This window comes from Tinamus guttatus, unplaced genomic scaffold (genome assembly GCF_059628265.1).
Source record: "Tinamus guttatus ecotype Peru unplaced genomic scaffold, ASM5962826v1 Tinamus_guttatus_pri_ptg000060l, whole genome shotgun sequence".
Classification (NCBI taxonomy): domain Eukaryota; kingdom Metazoa; phylum Chordata; class Aves; order Tinamiformes; family Tinamidae; genus Tinamus; species Tinamus guttatus.
In genome coordinates, this window is record NW_028288594.1 from 2,548,546 (window position 1) to 2,566,997 (window position 18,452).

General features: G+C 36.1%; 1 protein-coding gene across 1 annotated transcript in view; it reads left to right on the forward strand.

Moving 5' to 3' along the window:
• Positions 1-8,784: 8,784 nt before the first annotated feature.
• GRB14 (growth factor receptor bound protein 14) overlaps positions 8,785-18,452 on the forward strand; it is a 44,566-nt gene continuing 34,898 nt past the window's right edge. The window contains exon 1 of the mRNA XM_088519496.1: positions 8,785-8,862. Within this exon, the coding sequence (XP_088375622.1) occupies positions 8,800-8,862 (63 nt within the window). The 5' untranslated portion in view covers positions 8,785-8,799. The remainder of the gene's footprint in view (positions 8,863-18,452) is intronic.

An 18,452-nucleotide genomic window follows, 5' to 3' on the forward strand; every position in this document is an offset into this window, starting at 1 on the left:
ATCAGGGAACTGGGGAAACTTCTGAATAATCGTGTTTAGATTTCCACTCCCCCCTCCCTTTTTTTTTTGTGTTTTATCTTCTTTTTAGTTCGTTCTTTAGTGTCCTTACAGAGAAGACAAATTGCTTTCTGTCACACTCCACATCAGCCCTGAAAGTTATTACAAATTAACCTTGTACTTTGTTATTGTCCAAAACCAAGCCAAGCAAACAGTCCAAACACTCTAACTTTACAAAAATAGCATGTCATTATTTTTCTTTCTAATGTACAAACAAAAAAGGTGACTCAAACTTTTCTGGTTACTGAGGTATTGCCTCTATAAACTCTTATTACAGTTTACCTACATCAAGCTTATTTTTTTTCCTCTTGGTAGCTTTATAAAACTAAAAAATTACCAACAGTGTCAAAGACTCTAGTAATCCTTTTGCCCCTGTTGGTCAAATAAGAATGCTTTTGGTCATTCTTTTGGATTGAATTATTCCTTTGGGCTTCATCAGTCCTATGGTGAAAAGCATAATGTCCTATATTTTGGCTTTGTGTCAGGATTTTTTTTCCAGCATTGCCTTTTCTGTCACATTTGAGAACTTCCATCTGAAAGAAGGAACTGCTGATACGTTGCAATAGATGAGGTCTTCGTGTAGAAAGCCCACTCTGTAAGTTTGGAAATCTAGTCTTCCAAAGACTAGTGCCTTAGTAATTATCTCTTGAATTCCAAGTTGACTATCTGTTATTTTTTTCCCTGGGTATTTCTTTGGTACTGTTTAGTTACAAAGTAGCTAAAGCAGTGATTAAAAAAAGAAATTTATTGCTTTGGAATATGCAGGAGACTCGATAGTTAAAGCTGAGTGAAAGTGAAGGAAACTTCTGCTCTAAAATAGCTGAGACAGTTCTGATGACTTGGTTTTGTTGACTTTGGCTTAAAAGCATTAACCTCTGACCAGAGGAGCTTGAATCTTTATAATTTTCAGGAGGAAAGAAGATGTGATGAATGTTTGTTTTGTTCTTGCTTATAGTTGTTGTGTTTCTGTAAGTTAGTTTGAAAACTGCAATGTTTAGACCGTTTTGTAACAGCTCCATGACTGCATAGACAGATACCTGATTAGGTACATCCCTAAGATATATTTTTCCAGGTTTCTTCAAATAGTGTTCTGGAAGTGTTGCTGATAATCGATACCATTGGGTGGGATGCCAGATGTGCTGTAACAACAGAACACTAACGACATTTCCCTCTATGGAGCACTGTCTGAACACTGTCAACGTCCCCATCTGATTTTGAGGTGCACACAGACTCATCAGCAGTGTTTGGTAACATTGGTAATTTTGGGTAGTATCTTGGGTTATTTATTCTAGATTAACATTATTATGCCATTTAAAAGAAAAAAGAGGAGGTTGTTTAGAATAAAAACCTAATCAGCTCATATTTTGGCCCAATAGTATTCATGATATTTAATATTTAAGCCTCATGAGAGAAGTGTATGTCAGTTATCTTAGGATCTGCCTGTGTTTCTAATTATTGTATGGATGGATCATTCCTGCCTATTTCTGGCGTGTAAGCATGTGCTGTATGTCTATCTGTCTGCTTCTTAACTTGGCATAATATCCGGCTGCAATAGAAGATATAGTAGATTGCCTTATGATCAGAAACGAATTTTTCAGCAAGTGCATTCTTAGTCTATAAATAGCCTCTTAATATTAGTTCTGTTATGATAACTCCTATTGCTGATTGCATTAAGACCTTGAGTTTGTGAACAGCTGCAAGCACTTGATAATGACACAGAATGGTATCAAATGTTGAGGAAACAGGCTGGAGGTTTGCAAGATTTTCTCATAATCACTAATATTTACTGCTGTAGTGAGGGGGAAGCCCATAAAATAAGAGGGCTTTCTTATGACCCAATTGACAAAACTGTGTTATCAGTGTTCTTTCCAATCTGCCTTAACCCTATTTTGTGAAAATAGGCAGTTAACAAAGTTTTGCAAAAAGTGTTTGTTACACAAGATTCTGCAAGTTTGTGCAGAGAAATGGTAGGGATGGAAAGCTGCATTGTGCTATCAGATGCTGGCAAATTTAGAGTTGCACTGAAGAACAGTACTCAGCTTTTTTTCTTTGTCTAAGTTCAGATGTCACTGCAGTGCTAACACTTCCATAATCATTTGAGAGAAGATAAATAATCTGGTAAGAGGAGAAGAGAATATTTTTGCCACAGTGGTGTGATTTTTATTATTTGGCTTTTCTCTAACATAAGCAAACGCCTCTGTGATTAGTGAGCTCTAGGAATATGCAGCAGTATTCTCTGCCATTTTGAGAAGCAGGCAAGATCTGAAACACTTGCAGAGTCTGGCACCCAGTATGTACTAGACACAAAGTCTGTCTAGTACAGTAATTACTCATTAAGGCTAAAGCAAAAGTGTCCACAGCCTGATTTTCGTACTTCAGTGTTCTTCCCATAACTGTAAATTTTTACTGGTAGCACTTAGTAATACACCTGACTGTTCTCATTAAGCTATATTTTTGAAGTCATTTTTATCTGATATTTTCTAACAGGCTCTTTTTATGGGTATATGACCTGTTCAGGAGGTAACAGCTGTCCAGTTTTAGATTGTCTTGGCAAACTTTTGTGCTTCTGCTTTAGATTGTCTTTGTTGTCACAGAATTATGATAGGATGTTCATTTTCTGATTAAAACCTGATTTGCTCTGTTAAGATAGACGTAGGAGAGAAAAGTCTTTTGGACTTCTCAAACAGGGAAGGAGTTGAAGATTACTGCCCTGGCTTGTGATGTTGAAGATGAAGGATTGAATCCTTTCCTCCATTTGAAATGATCTGGATTGAAAATCCTTGTTTTAAGTTGAGCAAGGCTGGCTCTCTTCAGTGTTTCAGCAACACTGGAAGAAAAAGGAATGTTTCAGAACTGAAAGCATGATTTTGTAGTATACTGATAGCAGCATTGGCTATCAGGATTAATAATCTTCATAATGGTAAAATTCTTTGCGTTTACTGTTTTCAGGTAACTTAAGAGCATGCAGCTTTCCAAAGAAGTCTGTGTGTGCTCCCTTCTCTGGGCAATCTATTTTCACTCAGGTGTCCACAAAACTATTTATTAACATGATCCTAGGATAATATTCTTCTCATTAATGGAAATGAGGAAGAATGAAGAAAGGGATGTGCTGGTGTTTTTGGTTGTTTGTTTTCCTCCTTAAAATGTGCTCACAAGTGAGTTGTAAGGATCTTGGAAAAGTGCTTCTTTTCAGTTACTTAGAAAGTTTTGGACTTTATCCTTTGTACTTCTACTTATGAGACAGTGACCTTATTAAATAATGTTTAAGATTAAACATTAATATATTCTTCAAATAAGTCAAGTACCCAGTAGAAATTTTGTAACTTTGTTCTTTTTTTAAGTAGAAGGTGACCAAAAAGGTAAAAGATTTATAGGTATGAAAGGTAATGACAAATCCTCTAATGTTGTTGTTATACTTTGGCACTAGGTAGCAAAAGTAATGTAAGGAATGTAAACCTCAGGGAAAATGGGTTTACGTAGCTGCAGACCCTAAGGAATTGGGTCTAGTGAATAGTAAACCTGTATTAGTTGGGATTTCACTAATCTGTGATGGAGAAACCCCAAAACCTGAATGAGTTTATGAACAGAAACTACTCAGATTTTCAGGCCTATCCTATTTGTAGGATAACTTAAAATAAAGAAGATGTCGAACCATCATTGGGAAGGAAAAGAATGAGTAGCTCTATGCTTCTTTTAGAGAGATATTGTGGAAAAGGCACTTTCAACTGGGCTTTCAGCGGGGCTTTATGGCCCCAGAGCTTTTTGGCTCTTGGCTGTCCACTTCCAAAGTCTTTGAGCAGTGTTACTGTTTTGAAGTAGGTGTTGTGTTTGCCCAAGTACCAAAATCATGGCCTGGGAAATTATGCAGACTCCTCTGAATGAGATTAAAGAGGATATCTACTGTTGTGACTCCGAGACAAGGGAAAACACATTTCTAATTCAGTTCAAGCAAAAGTGTTTCCTGAATGAACAAACAGCAAGAAAAATAGCTTGTTCACAGAGCTCTCTTCCTTGTTTGATTCTCTGTCGTTGGTTGATTTCTGTGTACTAGTGACATGAGAGGACCCACAGTTTCTCAGATGAAACTTGCTCCTTTGGAAGAGTGACCTATGAGGTTATTAAAATTCAAGCCAGTGATTCAATCGTGGATCTAAGGAAGCTTTATGTACCCTTATCCACTCACTCTCTTCCTGCAACCTGTATTTCTCTTTGCTTTGGCTACATGTATGTTATTGAACATGTTTTCCTCTGGTAAATTAAGACATGGCAAAAAATTGTCTTCAAATACAACCAGGTTGCGAACTTCCTGTCAGAAACTGCAGATTCTGAGAACTGCTGTCTGAGAATCTTTTTTTTTATGCATGCATAAGGGTCAGTTTGACCTAGTCATATCAGAGCTATAAATGAGTGAGAGGTAGGAGGAAGCTGACACTTGAGCTAGTTCCTGTAGCACATGTTCCTTTGGTAGCAAGAGGATGGCAATCCACTGAGAACTAAGAAATCACAAATTTGGCGGTGTTTCCTCGGTGCAGGGTTTGGAATCCAAGGTTAGGTTGCTCTTAAACTGTTCTGACATGATCTGTTCTTTGTAATGTGTAGCTCATACATGAAACGGCTAGACGAGGAAGAACTGAAGTTGTGAAATGCGCTGTTTCTTTTTTGTGCCGTGGGTCTCTTACAATAGAAAAAAACATTGTAGATGGTTATTTAGAGATATAGGATAAAAAGATGACCATGGTTTAAACTTCACTATGAAGTTTCTGGATCCATATGTTACTTCACAAGTAATTCTGTTTTAATACAACTGTGTCTGCAAAGGAAATAGTTCTTATCAGCCCTGAAAGAGGTTGTATAGTAGATCTGTTGGAGGAATAGGTCATCTTTCTCAGTAGCAGGGCGTATTGGGGTAGAGAAACAAGGAGTACCTACCAAACTTTCATTTTTTTTTTCTTTTCTGTGGAAAAGTTCTGTTTCAGTTAAATAAATATTTGGCAGCTGCACATATGTGAAAAATAACTGTATAAATTGCAGTCATCTGGATAGCATAACTGATTCTTCTTCTAATAGAGACAGAGGTGCCTGGCAGAAAGTGCAGATGGGGGAGCAGATTCTGTGCAGAGAGTGGGGATAGCATAACTTACCTGTCTTTACGATGCTCTTGTGTAATAATGTCCTACCCTAGCTTAATACAAAAACAAGCATAGGTATCAAAAAGAACTCTACAGCCAAGAGCATCAAAGTGCTTAACAAAATTATCTTTTCTATTTTTTTTTTCTATCTACAGAGACAGAAGCAGTCTGATTTGCCCTTGTTGCCCATAATGCTCGCATTCCTGTTGTATCTGGCATAGCCAGGAATAAAAGCAGCTGTTGTGACTCCTTATCCAATGCCTTAAGTACAACACTGACCTTCCTCTAATAGTGAGATATCTCTATTTCCTACATTGTTATAAAATCCATAGTTGGAGCTACTAACTCTTAGTGAGAGCTTTTAAATTCTTGTGCACATAAGTTAGTCGCACTTTAGTGGCATGTAGTATGAAAGGTTTATATTTTAAACTATTTGGAAAGTATCTACACAGTGTTCCCAGAACCGTAGCCAGTGACCTAGTGATAAAAATAGGAGTGAAAAGCTGCATGAATATACTCATTTTACGGAGCTCTCAAGCAAGTGGCTGGATCTGTTTTTCTTCCTGTCCACAACCAAGAGAACTGTTTGCAAACCTACTGTGGACAAGCCAGTATGTGTAGAAAGTAAAGCTTGCAAAGCCTTTGGTTCTTACCTTTATTATTAGAACCCATGTTGACCTTCAGGTGGTGAAACAGCTCTTTTGCATTTGGAAGTTGAGAGCTGTCTTTTTATTTTAATTAGATCAGTATTTATGAAATTTAAGGTATGAAAGTGTTGCTTAGTGTCTGCTTGAGCATTCCTTAGTGCAGCTGATGGGTACTGTTATTAATATACCTAAATGACTGTCATCTTCTGTTTAGAATCAAATCTGAATAATGGCTGTTTTTTTTTACCAAATCAGATATATACATAGGTATTTGTTTATTTTTCAGATAGGTCTGGCTTGTGTCTATGCCTGGAGGAGATAAAATACAGATAGTTTCACTTTAGAAAATAATCCTTTGCTTCACCTTGCAGGCAAATAGGTCAATATTATTCATAGAACAAAAAGCTGCATGTGCTCTGCAGGAGACAAGGACCTTCAATACCCATAGGAAAGGTAAAATGGTTTGGGTTACACTTGCTTCTATCTGAATGTAGTCACTAAGATAAACGAAGATTCACAGTTCTTTTCTAAATACTTTTCTATAAGATCAAAAGAAAAAGATTGTTGAGAAAGCTTTTTGCTCTAGTGCTGCAGACACATGCATGTGTAACATTATTCCTAGGAGTAAAATGCCTACAGAATCAGGCTGTGGTGCCACGATTTTTCTGAGTCTTTCTGAGCAAAATTTCAAAGTCACATCATAGAATTTTGAGAACATGTTCCCATGGGAAATAAAAACTGTGTGCCTGAAAGGCAAAACCCTAATTGCAACCACTTGACATTTATCATAGCTATGTGTAGTAGAATAGGACGTTCACTCCAAGTGTTACAGAATTAACAGTTTAAACTTGATCTCCAGAATATTTTCTTCTGAGTTCTTGAAACAGTTAAAAGGATTTTGGGCTTGAGCTTTAGAGAAAAATAAAATAAAAAAAAAATCTAGTATGTAAAAGATGACAAAGTTACTAAGGATTTGTTGCTGCTGTAGGCTCAGTGTAAAATGAACCAAGGTTAAACTTGTTCATTTATTATAGATCCAGAAAAATGGCTCATATGCCATATTTTAGCTGTTTTATGACTTTATTGAAAGCTTCTTTTTTAAAGCTAGCTGAACAAGGAACAAATTCCTGTCACCAAACAAAATCGCTTTATGACTTAGCATCATCAGTGTCTCAGCTTTTTTTTTTTTTTTTTTCCACCTTATATGTCATGATCAAGGACAAAAGGTTTTGAAACTGCAGAAAAATATTTGTCTTTATTTCCTATTCCTGGAAGATATTTTGTTACTCTTTGACAGCTGCAGGTAAACTGCCAACCTGTCACAGGTGGTAGTGTTTGTAAGAGAATGTGTTTTTTGTTTTTGTTTTGTTTTTTCATTTACCTTGTTTGTTCATTTTGTTCAGCAACAGAATATATTTAAAAGTCCTCCTGAGTTTTGGGATTTCAGGAAGATAATTTAGGACAAGAATAGATACTTTGAATTCATGGACTCTGAAGCATCTTATTGGTACCAGTGACTTGTTTTGCCACTTAAAATCTTAAAACTGTAAATGGCATTAGATCACATTATTTTTTTTTTTCCCCTCAATTTTCTTGTATAATTCCTGGGGGTCTGGATTTGAGATCTCTGTTTTCTAGACATTCTGGGATTGCTGAAGTGTGTGCTCATCTTCCAGTTATTAATTGGAGGGAAAAACACTTTCAATAATGTGATAGGGTATATTTTGGCATGGATTATTACAGTGTTTTCCAAGTCAGTTGTGAATGCCTTCAGAGCATGTGCCTGAGATGCGTGCTGAATAATTTACTTGCAATAACTTTTTTTTTTTTTTTTTTTTTTTTTTGGTGAGACGGCTGTAGTCTGCATCTCTAATATGTTAGTGTTTGAGGTATTTGTATCTAGTATTCATAGTAAGTTTGGCAGACCATTTATCACCGTCATGAACAGTGAACAGTGTTTCTGATGCTAACTGCTTTATCAAGTGTTATAAAATATATGTTCTAACATTTGTTTAGTAATCTGGTTTACAAGAGTATTCTCAGTACTAATGCTCCTTAAAAACAGGAGAAGACTGTTTTGCCTGCTGTTAAGCATGTTAGGAGACGTACAGCAATGTTACAGCTTCCCTTATCATCTGCAAAAATACGCCTTTTTTGAGAAAGGAGAAAAAAGCATTTTTTTTTTCATAGCACCACATTAATGAAACTAGATTTTTAATGCAAATACTTGATGCATGAAGTAAATATGTGAGTGGGGGTCAGTGACAACTGTGTCTCATGAGGTGTTTTTCTGAAGTTCCATTTGACTGTAACATTTTACATGCCTGTTTTTCAGGCCTTCGTTGTGTTGCAAAGATAGAAATCACATTAAGTAAGTAGGAAAGGGATCTTTGCTTCTGCTTTCATAACAGCAGTAAAGAATTATATAAATTCCATGGATTAATTGCGTCTACCCGTATGTTCAGTTGTTGACCTGAAACATCAGAAACAAGGATATTCTGTTTGCTGGAAAATACTTAAGTTTTGCAAAGAGGAAACCAAAACAAACAAACAGCAACAAAAACCCAAAATGTAACCTGTAAAGGGATAAAGGTCTTTATCAGTTTGGGAGGGGTGTTGATATTGAAGATAGGATTCTGAGCAACTGATATAAATGAATGTTGTTTTGCTTATTATTATATACAGAAATAACAGTGTGTGCCTTTCCAAGGACAGAAGACAAGTTTTCAAGAGCTTTGGTTGGTTGATTTGTAGTTGGTCCCAAACGAATGTCTTCTGTAATTGGTTTTGTGTGGGACTGGATTCATATAAACAGCGACATCTACTTCATTCTTACCTTTTCTTTGCACGGACTCTTGGATACTTGCATTAGGAGAAGTTAGGCTTCAAGGAATACTGCCAAGTGTTTTGTTCCATTTCATGGTAGCACCTGGGAGAAGTTTGTTGAGCTCTGTGGAAAACCAGACATGAGTTTGAGCTCAAGAAGAGTAACATTACCTACAGTTACACCAATAGCTCTGCAGAAACGGGTAGGTCACTTGTATTAATTTTTTAACTCTCACTCTAGTACAGGGCAATAATGAACTTGTGCAGTGTAAACAAACTGTTTAAATAAAAGTGGTTATATTTGTATATTTTTATATATTTTCTTATGTCTGTCGTGCTATAGGAGTCTTTGTATTCTGATAAATGTACATTTGTTTCAATTAATTAACTGAAATATATATATACGTAATATAATAAATATATATACACAATTGAATAAGTTACTGCATTTTTTCCTCTCTGTTGTCATTATAATGTACCTTATGGAAAAAAAAATTCTTACAGATTAATGCAGTTTCTAAATTAAAAGTGCCATAATTGCATTTCAAAATATTGAAATATGCCTCCTTAGAAAGCTATGTGTCTGACCCTAATGAAACAGTATTGGGGTCCACTATCACGGGTTTTGGATTGGCCTCGTAATATGTTGCATACTTCTTTCTTCACCCTCTCTGGCTCACATCGTACCTGTGAACAGCTCATCAGACACTTAGGGGATGAAGCTAGCACTGACCCGCTGCTGCAGTTTGCCTTTTTTTTTTTTTTTTTTTTTTTTTGCTTATCTGGCAAAAACGTGTAATTTGGCAGAATCATTTTGCCTGTGTACACTAGGTTTGCCCAGTGTAACTCTGAACAGTGGCAGTATCCATAAACTTAGAAATATACATGGAAATGAGGTATGGAAATACTGCTTTCCGCTAAAACAGATATATTGATTTCTAAGAAGTTCAAATCGACTATGACTAATTCATTAGTTTGATTTATTTGGTAAGTGTGCAGATATTTTTCAAAAACTAATTGCTGTATAATGTGTCTGAATCACTGTTAACAGACTCCTTTGTTACTCAGAGGCTTTTAATATACCAGCCAGTGTGAAAAATGAAATTTCACTGAAATACTGCCATGATATTAAATGGTTCTCCTGAGCAATTTACACAGGACACAGCATATATGTCTTATGGCATCAATCCACTGGGTCTAAAGTAGTATATGAATGCATGATTTTACTGAATTAGAGATTTGTGGTATTCTTTCAGATTACTTCCTTATTTTAGTTGGAGAGAAAGCCTATCGACATATAATTGTAGTGTGATTTTTTTTTTTTTTTTTTTTTGCGGGGGTGGAAATCACCTTAAATTTTACTATTTTGATTACAACTTTCCTTTCCCACTTAGATATGAACAAGATGATATTTCACATGTTCTTACATAACTTGTCTCCTGATGATTTGGTATCTCTCTTGTTACACTCAACAAAAGATGGTGTTTTAATTATCTAGTTTGAAGTTTATTTTTCTCAGCCCTCATCATCTCATCCTGTGGTTTCTTTCCTCCCCTCAAATCTTCAGTTACCAAAGTTTTTGTTTTCAGCTGTTCTTTCATTATCTGTATATTAGGAGGTGAAGCTCTTTGTTAGAGTCTGTATTTGTACTGGACTCTTTCTGGTAAGCACAGAGTAATACATGGTGCTAAGTGGGAGGGGAGAAGTGTGTAACTGCTCAGTGTAGTATTAAAAAGGTTGGGGAACTTAGTTTTAACTGAAATATGTATTTTCATGGTGAAAAATAATTCCATTGCAATGGATTGCTTTTTTTTTCTCTCTTTTTTCTTCTCTCCTTTGAGAGATGAGCATCCTTCTCTGTGGAAACCAGGGTTTTTCTTTTCTTGAAAAACATATGCTGAGAAAGGTAGTTTTCTTATGAATTCTTTCCTATTTTAAAACATCGATGTTTTCATTCTATTACCGAATTGTCCATACTTACTGGATTTAGTTCACTTTATAATTATGCCTGAAGATAAAAATAGTGGGAGTGTGAGGAAGCAGCAGCAGAGATATGTTGCATTAGATAGGTATGGGATTGACACAGTTGCAGAAATACTCAGTTGCATGTATATTCAATGAGAGTTCACTGTATGCCAAATGCAAGCGTGCTGTTTTTGGTAGTGATGTTTTTATCTGTGCATGCAGAATTCCTCCTGAAACTCTCTCTCCTCTCCATTCAGAAGGTGCTTCTCTTGCTTCTGTAACACCTGAATTTTGTCCTGATACTGGAATGCTGCAGGGCAGAGAGGCAGCAAGCAAGAAACATGCCTGGTTGTAAGGAGTGAGGGGTGTGTGCACACACGTGTAAACTTTGGCCTTGCTTCTCATGGACATCAGAAACTGAGAGGCAATTCAGTTACAAACTCTTTATTTTGACAAAGCCTTCAAGTCAAGTGCTATTGATCTGGATACTCTTTATGAACAGTTTCTTTTAGACACTGAAGGCAAAAATTACCTTTTACTTTAGTACTGTAACTTCTGTGTTTTGTAATGAATAAGAACTTGGAAATTGCATAGTCAAGCGAACTTCACATTTGCACATGAAGTATTATTTCAGGCTGTCATTCCCAATCATTATGTAATTACTTCTGGCATCACTACTTGTGCTTAAATAGTTTTATTAATTATGGTACTGTAAAAACTGCAGGTCGTTTAGTTCTCTCACCCTCACAGAAGAGGGCATTATTGCATTATTGATGTGATAATCTGTCTGTTCTGCTAGTCTTTTTTGAATGGATTTTTTTTTCTCATTTTAATTCCAAATACCCAATATGCTTTGTCCAAAACTTTTTCATACTCTATTTTAAAATCTGATATGAAATACTTACCATAGTTGACATATTTTATTCCTAAGTAATATATTTGTAACTAAAGCTGCAGGGTCTGATTTAGATTCCAAGGGGTCTTTTAGCACAGGCAGAAGAACCAATTGCCTAATAGGTATGTGGCATTATGTATATTGAATACAATTAAAAACAGTGTTATATAGTATAGAGATAATAATTAGTCTACCACAGTTAGAAGAAATATCTTACCTTTTGTATGGGTTACTTCAGACTCTTAAAAATGTTTTTGGGAAAATTCATAATGCATTCAAAACACTGTCATACTCTTAGTTTGAAAAGTCCTTTATTTAAGATGAATACCCCCAAATCTACTAGACTAGTAATATGATAAACAGAAGAGTACTTATTATGTTTATATTGGAGACAAGGTGTAGAAAAAAACAGATTTATAGCTTTCTTAAGAGCAACTGAAAACTTTATATAAATAATAGATTATAAAATGAGGATGTGGTTTAGATTGTTCAAGTATAGGACTGATACAAGCATGCAATTTACAAGATTCCCTTGCATCTGCATCTTTAATTCACCTATTTTTCTGGCCTGAAATCACACACTGGTTTAATCATTCCCCTCACTACAGAAATGGTCACCTAGCACAGTTGTATTGAGAACTAGCAATGACCGTTCAGAAGGCTAAAAGCATGAAAGTAATTTTTCAGTTTTAAATTTGGGTTCCCTAAGATGAAGAGTCAGACAAAGCATTCCAGTCTGAAACATCTCTTCATGAGGACAGCTTGAAGAGTGGAGTCATTTAAGATGCATAAACATCACCTATGCCCTCTTTGCCTTTTTTACAATACCATGAAGAAAGTAATGACATGGAAAGATGTGAAGACAGGTGAAGGACTTGAGTGCGAAGTAGGTCTCAGTGTGTTTGAAAGACTTCAGGAACCATGTCTTATTTTTAATGGAATATTTTGTTCAGTGACTTGTCAGGGAGCCTTAGAGAAAATAATGGTAATAAGCATAAGCTTAAAGTGGGCCTGATTAGAATTTGAAGATGGAATTAGATCCTCAAGATAAGTTGCAAGTTAAAAAAAAAAAAAAAAAAAAAAAAAAAAAGGGCATCAGGATGTACTGATATTAGATATGTGCTGTTTGATAAAAATACTAAAGGTTTTGATTCTGAGTAAGAATTGAGGAAGGCTGAGGCACAAAGTATGTATGGGAATGGGCAAGGAAGTGAAGTGAGCAAGCTCACGAGCCTGACAGGGTATTCCTGGAAGAAGTTTATGTTTACAGTTGCCAGAGAGGGGACTAGCTCAGGTGTGGAAAGGCCTTCCACCTTTGTGTTTATACTAAGATATCTGCATTTTGTTTGGAGAGGCCTTTGATTAGTAGATAAAAACTTTGTGAAGCTATTTTTACAAGTATCCGTTCTGCCTTAATTACTTGTTTCTGCCTCAGTTACTTGGGGTATACAAGTTACATGTTAGCCGTGAAAGAATCTGAACTGCTGAGAATTCAGTTATTTTTCATACCTCACTGGTAGATAACTATGTTATCTACTCATGGCAGAGGCTGATGTGATGCTAGAGATTCAATTTGCAGATGGTAGGAAAGTGTCAGACTAGTATTTTCTGACTTTGTGAAGAGGTCTGTTTAGCTACTGGCTATCTCACTGATGAAGCTGTTGGCCAAATACATCTAGACCTAAAATCATGCTTTAGAAGGGTTCTGGGACCGGTTTTTACTTGGAAAGTGTACCCTTGATATTCAAGTAGGCTCCTAAAGAACGATTCTGATACAGTGATCATATATTATTTGACCAGTCGTAGTTACTGCTTTTAGAAATGTGAAATCCAGCTTCCTGATACCAGAACTAATAAATAAAACCAAAACCTTACTCACTTTATGAATGTGCTATTGTGTATGAGGGACTTCTGTTTCGTGACACTCCAGTTTCTACCATCAGTTGAACTTTACTGAATATTTTGTATATAAAACTGTAAATGAATTTGGCATATATGTTGCACAGAGTTATGTTACATAGCTGCTATGAGATATAGGTGGGTATATGTATGTGTGTGTGCGCGTGTGTGTGTGAGAGAGATAGGAAGGGAGAGAGTAATAAGTGCAAAGAGCTTTTTTAAAAGTCTTAAAATCTTGATGGTTTAATATACTTGGTCATTACCTGAGCCTTGTATGGTTTGAGAAGGTTTAATGGCACAATTAATGTTGTGCTCTCTTGTCTCTCTTCAGTTCTTGAACAAATCTTTGATATGTTTTTCAGTTTCTTTTTGCCTTCTTTGAACATCTAATATTCTTCATACAGTAACCAAGGAAATTGGCAGTACTTAGTGCTCTGCTCGTAATCCTTTTCTGTTGGCAGAAATCCTTTGGAAAAAACAGCTTTTTCATCAATTGAGGAGAGTGCTTGACCGTTTTCTAGATCTAGTACTTTAGTTTCCTCTTGAATGAATTAGGCCTCAAGAAGTCGGAACTTGACCTTCAGACTATGAAGTATAGCCTTGAAGCCTATGAAGCATTGAAGTATATCAGGAGCCTTTGCTGAATAATTATTTCTACTGCTAGTAAATCTTTTATTATGCTGTGTAGCTGTGTAGGAAGGGAGAGACTTAAACTGTACACAGGGTGTTGGGTGTTGTTGACAGTCCTGTGCTAAAAATCAAACGTATTTCCCATACTTGTATTATACTGCTTCTGTGTGTTACTTTCATCATGCTAGGATACATAAGTAGATGAAAAAAAATGAAGATTCTTTTTTCTTTTGTTAAATTGAAGATATACTGATGTGTACAAAGAAAATTCATCACTTTGCACCAAGGAAATATTCAGAGCTAAGCTTTCTTCCTTATTTTTATCCTGTAGATAGTGGCTCTTTATGCTCTCCCCTTGTTTTTCTGCCTTGTAGGTCAGAAGCACAGGCAGGACCTATCCCAACAAACCTCCTACTGCCATAAGGAAGAAAAAAAGGTCATGACTACGGGATCAAAACTTTTGAACCAATATAAATCTATTCTAACACTGGAAATTTTATCCCGGCCCTCATCCATCTTAGTCTCTTTCACTTAGTTGTGTCTTTTTAAGGTTTGTTTTTCAAAGGTGCCATTATTCAGTTGCTTTCAACTGTTTATCTCTGATTACTTATTTCAGGACAAGTTGGTTTGCATAAGTGGTTACATAAGAAGAGATTTAGTCTGGCATAGTACAGCACTTGGTGGCTGCATAGGGATCAGTATAAAGCAAGGTCAAACTTCCCAAGACTATGCATTCAGTTTACTAAGCCAGAGTTTGTGTGTTTTATTTTGTTAATTTAAGAAGCAGGTTTACTGCAGCTGGGGCTCTGAAGCCAACAGACAAGTTGTCTTTTACTGATTTGCATTCAGTCCAGTAACATAATTCATCTCTCCTCTCTGTCTAGCAGACCCTATTTGGTATCTTGAACTGCTGACTAATAACTCTTCCAATATGCATACCTGGACATCAATAATATTAACTTGACAGGTCATCTTTGATTCCTACTACTTTTGGTTTCTTCACTAATACCTTTCCATTTGGCCTTTCTTATGAAGGACTGAGCAGCGGGAGGAAGTTCTCACTGTGTTCAGCTAACAGCCTTAGTGCTTTCCCTTCGTTTTTTTTTTTTTTGCTAGACTCTTCTTTCTTTCTGGATTCTTCAGTGTACTGTGCTTTCTTTGAAGTCTTTATTTTTTTTTCATTTTTGCTGTTGTGTAATTTCCACCTCCTGTCTTTCCCTAACATAGCATCCTGTGCTTTCTCCTTAGATTGCTTAGACCGCTTTTCTGAACCAGATAATTCCCTCTTCAGGAGATGGGCAGTTAAATCTATCTAAACTGAATGGCAATTGGAGGCCTCTGCATGTGTTGTATTAGCTTAAGAACCAGAAATAACTAGCTCATCAAATTATCCGCTGGCTGCCCATGCAAGCCCTCATTTTTCGGTCCTACTGATTGTAGCTGTTATTGGACCAGTGTCTGTGCATCCGGTTTGACAAGACTTTTAGGATAATTGTAACAGAAATAAAAAATGTAAATTTACGGTGATGTGGTTATGAGCTATCTATGGTGAGACAGACAAGCCAGAGAAATTCTGAATGCAGGTTATCACAGCTTGTGAAGAGATGAGAAATTTATTAGCGACTTCTTTGTTTTACATATGACTAAAGACTGTTCAGTCTACATGTTCTTTTCTATGATTTTTCTCAAGAAATGACTAGAGGTAAATATTCAAATGTAGCAATTTTTTTTGGAATTATACATCTCTATTTCTACTCATTCACTTACAAGTTGAACAAGAAGGTAATCTTATTAAATGACTTGAACATTTTTGCTTGTAATTATGGAGCCTAATTCCATACCTAGCTGGTCTCTAATGACAAATCTACACCACTAGAGGAACACAAAATAGTTAAAGTTTGTCAAACAGTCTGCAGTAACACCACAGTGTCTAGCTGAAGGTATTTGGTGGTTTGAGAAGACTTACTAGTTTTATTGCTGGACTTACTCTTTATTGCGATTTTATGCCTTCGCTGTAGGGAGCTCTGCTATGTGAATAAAATGAAAGACAAGTTGAAAGATGCTGCAGGATAACGCTATTCTACAGCAGTTATGCTTTGTTGCCACAAACCACCAGTGACTAGGAGAAGGCACCTGGAGATGGTACAGGGCTGAGAGGATACTGTAGTCTGATCCAGTAAAATATTTTGGGGCAGTTTATACCAAATGGCTAAGTACTTCTGCATGCTAAAGCAACTATTTATTATGCTGGGTTAACCTACACAGCCTTTGTCGTATCTGTTCTGAATGTTTCTGCTTCCACTCTAGAAATTCTGTGAAAATTATTAAGCTGTATCTTTTTTCGCTTAAATCTAAAACTTGCTTAATCTTTACGAGTCTGTGCTCTTTTTCCTCCTTTGACCTCCTTGAGAATGCATAGACAATAAGGGCATTTTTGCTATATGTCTATAGGCATTTTGCTATAGTTCAAGCCAGAATTTCTGTATAACATAGTTGATGGGAAAGAATGTGTTAAGAAAACAAACTTTTTTTCTTCCTTTTTTTTTTTTTTTTTAATATGTATTTTAGGATTGCTGCAAAGGAAATGGGAAACTAATTGGTGTCTTAACGATGTTATTCAGATACTCGGTTTTAGCTTCAGCAAGAGATCTGTTCTACTGAGAAACCAGCAACATGGTGTGAAAAACCTGGTGGAAACAATAGGTACTTCTTTTTATAGCTGATATCTTTTCAGAAACATAGAGTGCAGCCAGAATGTGGCAGTAACAGATTTGCTTTCTCTTGTGCTGGAACACAGCATTCTATTTATCTCTGACAAGCGAAGGGTATGTTGGACAAACTGCACTATTAAATACAGAAAGCCTCATTTAAATGTTAACACTTGGACGCAAATTGGGACAAGCTATTCAAACATAAGACTGATAACATTCTGCCCTTAGCTTCTTTGTACACAGAAAACAAAAATTTGTAGTGTCTTTTAGTGGCTTTACATTGAAATTCCTTTCTAGTCAGGCTTCATACATGACTTCCTTGGGAAATGCACTAGTACATGGCTAACTTCTACTATATTGCTAGTTTAGGGGCTAAAGAATACACTAAGTGCACTAAGAACATTTGATATTCTCCTGTTCCTTTTTCTTTTCAAAACATTTTTTAATAATGAAATATTGAAGTTCCTCTTGCAAGTCAGATTTGTTGAACCCTATAATTAAAGATTTTTCATCTCCTCCCCTTTTTGAGGTCCTCTTTGTCTGACCAGGTATATTTCCACGATTATTATATATATAGTTAGTGGATTTTAAGTGTTGCTATCATATGCTGTAGAGCACAAAATTGTGTATTATTATGCAGTACATAAAATAGAAAAACTATATGAAATTAAGACTTGGTAGTGTGGAAGCAGAGGGTGAGTTTAATAGTCAGGCTAATAAGCTGCTCATCTCCACCTATCTAGCTGATTTCCTGAGCACTAAATGATTTTTGATGAAGTACTGTTGAAAGGACCCTCATATTCACCCTAACAAAAATCAAGTCAGGTCGGAGTATTTATCTCTTTAAATTGAAAGATCCAGCTGTTAAACTTCAAAAGCACTAGGGCTGGGAGAAAATACAGAATGCAGCCACCTTGCTAGTTATTTTAACAGATATCTGTAGATTTTTGTGAGGAATACTAAGTTAGCTCCCAGTGAGGATAATGGGTCATAGAGCATGTATATTTAGTCTAAATAGCTTTGCTATTCTGGATTGTGTTGGTTGGACACACTGAACTGTATGAAAGAGCAGGGGGATTTGGACACGAAGAGTTGGTGGTGCATAGCTAGAGGGGAGAGGAGTCTACAGAGAAATGTATTTGTTCTAAAGTTGGGTCATGTAACATTTTCAGCTGAGTTTTACAGATAGTTTTCCTTGTTTAAGGATTTTACCAAAGTTTCACTGGATTTCATTTGTGTAATTATTTTTAGTGGCTAGGAAGGTGAATCTCTTCCTAGCTGACATGTATATTTCTGTGTACTGTATTAGATTAATAGGGGAGCAATGTGCATTGTAGAGTGAGAAGTGCCCTCTGGTTGATTAGCTGGCCATAAGTAAGTGGTACTTAGGAGACAGGAATAGGGAGGCTTTTACCTTCTGTAGAGCCAAGAGGATTTTCAAATACGTTTGTGTTAGGTGTTAACCTGCACATTTAGCATTATTGAATAACATAGCAAAACAACCCTGAGACTCACTTTTACCATGGCCTGTGAGAAGTAAGTTCTCCACTCTAATTTAAAGGTTAGTGTGAGTGACAAGCTGAATTTATTCAGGTGTAGCCAGCTGTTCTAAAAATAAATTATTCATTCTAAGTTTATTTTTATTTTGGAGTCTTTCTGTCCATTATTATTTATTCTCTGTAATAGTTCTTCC